Source organism: Gymnoscopelus microlampas (assembly GCF_963454915.1).
Source record: "Gymnoscopelus microlampas genome assembly, chromosome: 14".
Lineage (NCBI taxonomy): Eukaryota > Metazoa > Chordata > Actinopteri > Myctophiformes > Myctophidae > Gymnoscopelus > Gymnoscopelus microlampas.
Genome location: NC_139951.1, coordinates 17,147,066 through 17,155,432, shown reverse-complemented (window position 1 = coordinate 17,155,432; position 8,367 = coordinate 17,147,066). Strand labels below are relative to the sequence as shown.

The window sequence follows — 8,367 nt, the reverse complement described above, 5'->3', positions numbered from 1 at the left end:
TGAGCACCATCTAGTGGTGTAATGAGAAAAGATCCATCACAGAGAGGCTCACTCCCGTCTTCCCATATACTGTGGTGGCATTTAATACTTTGCATGCTTTTACAATGAGAGGATTTGCTGAACATAAACTACTCTTTTTTTCAGATACAATATACAGCCATATGCACTCAATAACCACAGGAACAGACATTTAGGTCAATGGCCAGCATAAATTCTATTGCTGTCTAAATGTGGTCACATGAGTAACCCAACAGAGTAACTGGGTTTTAAGACACTTGCTTCAAGAAGCCTTGACAAAACCTCAAATGAGGAAGAGCGTTATGCACTACTTCTTATTTTCTCCAAACAAAAGCAATGTCCCAGTCACAAGGCTACTTCTCCTAACTGAAGTTTGCTGCCAATTTCATTTAACATTCAGTTATTTATTTTTAAAAGCAGCAGCTTATAGCTGATGAGGGACCAGTTACATTGTTCTTATCACCTGAAATTATATTTACAGCAGCATGTGTATTTCAAAGCAATAGCTAAATGGGAATTCAAATTGTTAACAGTAAGCAACAAATAATTTCAACCACGTACAATTATTAAAAACATCACTTTTCTCATTACCTCAGTCTACAAAATATCCTATGATGTTCCATCTACAGCTGTTCAAAGCCGGTACAACAGGTCAAAGGTCAATTATTGAGTGGTTTTATTTTAAATACCATCCACCCTGGGGTGTCCAGCCAAGAGAGAAATGATAAAAACAGAATTAATTATAATGTTCCATGTATGGACATTATATTCAATATGCATCACATCTTACAACTTCAAAATCATACAAGTGTACAGGCACATACAGTCCATGAAAACCAGATACATAAAATAATTATCCAAACATCTAGATGCAGCAGGTTTCACGGTCATAAAGGTACTGTTATACATATGGATGATGGAGAGGCCACTCTCCCAACATTTTGGCATTCGTTGATTGGAGAGTGGAGTTAGAATAAGTATAGTTTGACCTCAGGTCATTCTAATCTACAGTACCATCTGTTCTGATTGGTGCTAGCGCAAGCTGTACTGTTACAGTTGGTTACCTGGCAATACACTGATTCCTTGTGAAATTCTGGTGGGGCTTCCACAAGCCCTTCAAATCTGAATGCAGGTGATGATCCAGTCATCCTGCATTGACGGCTGGGCCACATCCTGTCGATGCTTAGGCCATCTGCCCAGCACAATACTTTGTAGGGTTCCCCATCCACTGTTGGAACATAGTCAACTAGAAAAAGTGCTCCTCGATAATAGGGCAATGTAGAAAGGGTGGCATTTGTTCCTCAACGTTGTGCAAATATGCGTGCAAAGTTCCACTGCAATTGGATGCTGCGTTCATGATTTGCAGCATTTTTGTTCCAAAAGGGCCGCTCCTGCAAATTTTAGATGTCAATCTTAGCCAATCAAGATGGAATATGAAAAATAAAACAGATACGACTTGATCACATGACTATAGAGATACTGTGTACCGATTTGCGTGAAATGTGGGACACGTTTGGTTTAATGACTATAGACATACTGTGTACCAATTTGCGTAGCGTTTGGATAAAACCTGTAGGAGTACTATCAAAAAATGTGTTTTGCAAAAAGCGGCCTCCTGGTGGCGCTACAACAAGCCCATGTGAAAAATGTGGGGCAGAATTTCTAAAATGGCATCCAGGGAGTGTGTGTGCACAGTTTCGCTGCGATCAAGCGAACGGTGCCGGAGATTAGCTGATCACAGACGGACGGACAAAAGTGTTCCAACTAATCACCTCTTGGCGAATGCTGTCAATAGATGGATACAGTACCGAATTTGAATAGCCTATCACAGTTTTAATCTAGCTGTTGTATGTGTGAAGATAAGAAAGATTGCACAACTACATCTATTTTATGACTAAAACATATTGATCGTTTACCATCAAGCTGTCAAAAACACACTGTGTTTTTTCTCTCAGCAAGATGTCCCGTCAGGACTAAATAGAACACAGTGTGTTTACTAAAATACCAATTTGGGGGCTTGTTTAGTTTGCAGGCACATACAACAGACAGGAAATGGACACAGGGACCCCTCCAGCATTAATTTGACCAGTGTCCATTTAACTCTCCCATTTGTCCACTCTTGGAAATACAACACCACCCAAAAAAGACTTTTATCCCACTAAGACCGGGAAAGCATTTGTCGTTTTAGATTTTAACCACTTTAACCATTATCTGATACTTTGGCTATTCATAAATGGCAGATATACAAGCTCAATATTTCCTCCACTGTAATGACCAAATATGGACATCCATGACATGACTTACTTCCATCTCGGGGAGCATAGTATAAAAGGAACGTGGAATATCTTTCACAGATCACATGAGCAATCATTAAGACTGACTAATGCTAACAGTTGTGAGCTGAAAGTTATCACCGCAGCACACGCCTTTAATTTAGATCCATTCCATCGTACAGTGAGTGCTAGGTGTGGGAATGCTGCGCTGGACAGTTCATCTGAAAGGAGGACTGAAGCCGGATGATGTTGTCGTTGCAGTGGAGCACAAGGTGTACTCATTTGGAGGCTGCTCCAACATGTTCTACAAGAACGAGATGGAAGTGTACGTCTTCAACACTGTGTCTTTGGACTGGATGAAGTTAACCCCAGTGACATCTGGAAGAGGAAAACTCCCCCCTGAGGTTCCCTTCAGGTGTGTGGGCCACACAGCCGTGCTGGTAGAATATGTCATCTACATCTGGGGAAGGAAACCACCTTACTGCAACAGGCTTTATGCATTTGATGTGGACACCCACAGATGGCTGAAGACCAAGGTTTCTGGGGCCGTTCCAGAGGGGAGGTACGACCACTCAGCCTGTGTCTTGGGGAAGGCTGTGTACATCTATGGAGGCAAAAGCCAGCAGCCTATAACTAATGACATCTACAAGCTGGACACCACCACAATGGTCTGGTCTTCAATTAACGCCAGGGGCATTCCACCACCTACTTCACGATGTCACTCTGCCAACATCATCGGGACAAAGATGTTTGTATTCGGGGGCTGGGGATTCAACAATATCGGAGTGTTTGACACAAACACCAACTGCTGGCTGAACACATCTTCTGCACAGCCTCATCCAGAAGAACCATGGCGTCATTCAGCCTTTACCTACAATGGAGAGCTGTACATACTTGGTTGCGAGTACAGTATCCAGACCCCGAATGATCTGTGGAAATTCAACACAGAGACCTTCTCCTGGAAGAAGGTTGAGCCCAAGGGGAAAGGCCCGGGCCTTTCCCCTTGGCCTTATGGGATTATGTGCTGTTGCATGGTGGGACATCGTATCATCCTCTTTGGAAGATACACAGAACACATGTTGGTCTTAGACTTGAGTCCTAGTCTCAAGACGATATGCAAGCTAGCAGTCATTCAGTACGGTCTGGATCAGTCGGAACTCCCACACAATGTAAGGTGGGAACTGGTAGCCATGACAACCGACAACAACAACCTGACAACCTGACAACATGACAACGAACAACAACAGACGAAAAAGTTCCAGACAAGAGAACAAAAGGTCTGTGGACTAATGCATATCAAACTGGTTCTCCTTGAAATTCAAACGTGTGATAACCACTGCAATGAGTTGCGGGTATGTGTGTGCAACGCTATTCACTATCCTCACTCCTACAAGGTTATGTAAAGAAGGAAAGGACATCTATACTAGAAGGTTATTGTAGTTAACGGAAACAAACAAAATAACGAAAACTAAAATTTAAAAATGATCGTTAACTGAACAAAGGAAAACTAAAATAAAAAAAGAAACGATAACTAACTGAAACTGTATACTGTTAGCAATCTACATGGTAGAAAAATGCTAAATATTTCTCTACTTTATGCAATGAAACAGCATTTAATATGTAAATTAAAACGGCGGTGATATTTCTTTTGTTAAAATACGTTTTTAAGACCAATATTCCCATAGTAATCATTGCTATAATGTTCAGTAACATGGGTCTCCCCATCTCTTTGAACTCTAAAACAGACGATATATTGTCAGGTCGGGACAAACATTTTTCCAAGATCAAATGATGAAACAAAAATGAGTAGCCAAAATGGAAACACTATTGGCTTCTCTCTCCTGATGCGTCATGGATTTTGTTGTGATTTGATGTTATATTTAAATAAAATTGACTTGACAGAATCCAGATCCAGTCTTGCCATGACTGATCAGATGATATAATAATCATCATCATCACATTGAAGTGACCACTGCTTCAGAATGCATTTACTATAAAACATTTGTAAAATATATTTCATTTATTACATAAGTTTGGCATTTAATCATATTATGGCATTTTAAGCAGGCCGATTTGTCACAACTGGTTAAAGTTATGACCATGCAAGTGAATCATATTTACAAGCTGTGTTCTGTAGTAGCTGGCTTACAAGACCACTGTTTATTTTCTGAATGATATAGAACACTTTTCTTAAGCTATGGATCATGGGTCTGTTTCTGGTCAGTTACCACATGACAAGAATATATATAATAATATAGATCAATAAGCTACAAAATGCTCAGTTTGTGCTACAACAGTGCTCATACTATATAATACGGACATAGTTTTATTAGACTGCAACTTCAAGTACAATTTAGTGGAGAAATGTCTCTGCTGGCATATATACTGATTTAATGTTAAAGCTTTGCTAATATGAAAAAATAAATACTCTTATAAAGAGTTAAACAATTCAGTTTCATAGAAAACAGAAAATCAACACAAAAAAAGCCTATTTTACAACACTTATACTAAAATTCACTGTAGGCTAAAAAAAAGCTGCTGTATGTGAAGGGACTGAAGCGTAGTAGAGAAATGGACAGTGGAAACAATCTGATAACATCCTGAATTAGGACAGGACTCACAGGAGTCATTGATGTGCTGGATGAAAATGCCCCAGTCTTTACACTTACACTAAACAAACAACTAGTATTAAACTACAATACGCCAGTCCTCACGCTTACACTTAAATTAACAGAGAAACACTAAGATCTGACTGTGGTCGGTGGCAATGACCCTCCAGCCAGGCAGGGCACAGCAAACTAGAATGCTAATTGAGTAATGATAATGACATTTTTTGAGACATTGTTTACTCCATTTAACCAAATTTAAAGCACTACTACTAAGAGAACATGTACCAAAAGCAGCAAATAAGGCTAAACTGCATTTAAGAGTTGAGAAACTTGATATTTAACACTGATTAAGCTATAAGCATTAAATTATCCATTAAATTATCCTCAAATGTTCTTTTTTTTGGGACAGAACATATTTTTCATTAAGTACATAATGGATTATGCAGTAACAGATTTTAGCACAGCTGGTGTAAATGATACCTTAAGCTACAACATGCAGTGTGGCACATTTTGTTGCTCTAACCTCTTTCTAGAACTGCTAGAGGTTATAAGTATATTATTCAAAGAGAAACATGCAATGGACAAATTCCAGTTTGCAAAAAGAGGCAAAAAGGTAGAGTAGAGGCAAAAGGCTAAAGTAATAATGTTATATTGGTCTTAGATCAGATCTTTGAAAACAATCACGTTTCCTAACTCCAAGTGTAATCACATGTAAAAGAACAAGAACACCCTGCTTAGGAAGCTAACTAAAAGCCTTTCTCTTCCAAAATAATTTAGTAAAACAAAATTCAACCTCTTGCAGTGTGGAATATATTGCGATGTCAATACTTTCTCAATGAATTCTGCAGCTTTACTTTCTACAGGAAACTCCCACCCAGACTGAAGGGAGTAAACTTCTGGGCTTGCTGGGCTCCGATCTCCGCCACATACAAAGCCCCTGTCTTCACATCCAAATCCACCAGGTGGGGTTTTACTTCATCAGCCAATTGGATCACGCTCACCACCTGGCACTGACCAATCACTCCCACCGGAGGTGCATCCAGCAGAGTGATCTGATTGGTGTTCAGCTGAACGACGACAAAGTACTTCTTGTCCGGGGTTAGTCGGACAGAGTACGGTGCATCCTCGGTGAAGCAGCTCCCCCATGTCCCCAGCCAGTCCCCGGTGACAGAGTTGAACACCTGGATCCTCTTGTTCCCTCTGTCGGCCACCCACACCCTCTGACAGTTGTCTACAGTGACACTGTGTGGGATGTAGAACTGTGCCAGGCCCTGGCCTTTCTCACCATGCATCCACAGCACTTCCTGGTCCCTTGACAGCTTGATGAGGCGGTTATTCATCCCTCCATCACCGTCAACGATATATATCTCTCCAGAGCTGTGGACAAAGATCTCAGCTGGCTGGTCAAACTGCAGTGGGTTCATCCCAGACCCAGCCTTACCCGGTGTACCCAGCACCTGGAGTGGACAGCATGTATAAAAATATTCAGTCACTCCAACAGTTGAACTCTGTTCTAATTTGTGGAATTATTCTCCAAAATGTCTAAATAAAACTGATCTACAAGCTCACAACGCATCACAGCGCAAGTTGTAGATCTGCTAAAAAAAAGTAACTTTCCAAAATGTTCACAAATGCCCAAGTTAGAGACCCCAGGTTGAAAGTGGTTAAAAATCAAGACACATTGGCTGCATAATTGTCAATACCAATTTTGTAAAAAAAAATAATAATAATAAATGAATAAATAATGGCCCAATATATCCTAAAAAATAAAATAAAAAACAACATTAATTTCATAGGCTCCATCACATTGAAGCCTAAACAATCTTTCTTTTCTTGCAGTGACAAACTGGGGTTTCAAATAATGAACACGTAATCCAAGATAAAGCCATCACAAACCTGCAAGAGAGTCCCAGATGGCGAGTACTGTTTGATGCAGTGTCCATATGGTCCATTCCCCACGTCTGTGATCCACACTGTGGGACTGGATGAGGCAGCATCTGCCACAAATATGCCGTGAGGCATCTCCAATGTGCTTGTGTTCCAGGCCATCAGGAAATCCCCATCGGTGGAGAATACCAGCACCTTGGGCACATTCTCACCTAAAAGATGGAGCGGAACATTTATCAAAATATAATATTCCAAGTTTTCTTGATTTTCTCATCAAATTATGTTTTTCAAAGTAAGTAGAAATATGACTTGAATCTGACACTAATCAAACTTCAAGCAAACTGATCAATCCACAGTTTTCACTATTTCTTCAGGACATATAGATGATGCTGTAAGTTACAGCATCATCTATATGATGAGCTAATATGTTACGGTTACAGCCTGTAACCGTAACATATTAGCTCAGTTGGTGCACAATACATTATTGTAAACTACAAAATGGACAGAGTGGCATGTTTTCCAAATTGAGGAAATTGGTGTAGCATACAAGACTGGGGGTTTCAAATATAAAAGCATACACAGGATAAAGTATACTATAAAACAGTGGTTCTCCACCTGTGGGTCGGGACCCCCGGGGGGGTCCCCACATGATTTTGGGGGGGTCCCCAGATGACAGTGAATTGACAATTGAACGTTTTAATACTTAAAAGAAATTACCACCTTTGATACTGTATACCATTACAGCATCAAAGGTAATCAACAAACTATACTATAAAAACTGGTCAAACATTGGCCAAATAATATAAGAAAGACAAATCAAAACATTCGAAAATAGCCAGAGGCGTGAGCTTGTAGATTTTCACAATCTTTATCTGGGGGGTCCCCAGTTTAAAATATGATTATTATTTATTTTTTTTGGGGGGGGGGGGGGTTGAGAACCACTATAAAACATTGAAGATAATTATCATTCACCTCTCTGGGCCACGTACACCACGCCAGCATACTGATCCACGGCCACTCCGAACGCATCGCCGCCGAACAGCTCGGGGTATTTGGGCCAGGAGATGTCCAGCTTGTACAGGGGTCTTCCAAGGAGCTGGTAGTCCCGCCTGAAGCTCATGCTGGACCCTTCAAACGGCTGCTGAGAGTTGATGGTTCCGTACAGAACCATCATGACCAGGAACACCGTGGCCATCGTCGTGGCGATCAGGCACGTATGACTTCTCTTTTTCATCACGAGATTATCTGACTAATATAGGCGACTTCGCAGCTGACTGATGTTTCGTTTATGCGATTGTACACAATTTTCAGAATGTTTACTTCCTTCTTTGGGATGGTAAATGATTGTCCCATAAACAACAATCTACATCTCTAAGCTAAGCTGGCGTTAGCTAGCTTTTATCTCTGTGAAAACAGCGAGCTACTGCCGTTAACTTCACATCGGTCACGGTATCAGCATTTCTTGCACTCCGATGGAAACGTTGCAGCTTAGATTTCAGTTTCATGTGAAGCTGATGATGGTCCGAACGAAGCAGAGAACTCGTCTCTTCTCCACAACGAAAACAGAAAACACATGACAA

General features: G+C 40.7%; 1 protein-coding gene across 1 annotated transcript; it reads right to left on the bottom strand.

Annotated features, from left to right (window-relative positions):
- Positions 1-362: 362 nt before the first annotated feature.
- Positions 363-8,367, bottom strand: LOC311060601 (NHL repeat-containing protein 3-like). Its single transcript, XM_084078834.1, has 4 exons — positions 7,760-8,367; positions 6,797-6,999; positions 3,828-6,357; positions 363-1,065 (listed from the first exon to the last, which is right to left on the bottom strand). Exons 1-3 carry the CDS (start codon positions 8,019-8,021, stop codon positions 5,758-5,760), a joined length of 1,065 nt encoding a protein of 354 aa, XP_083934960.1. The 5' UTR covers positions 8,022-8,367; the 3' UTR covers positions 363-1,065; positions 3,828-5,757.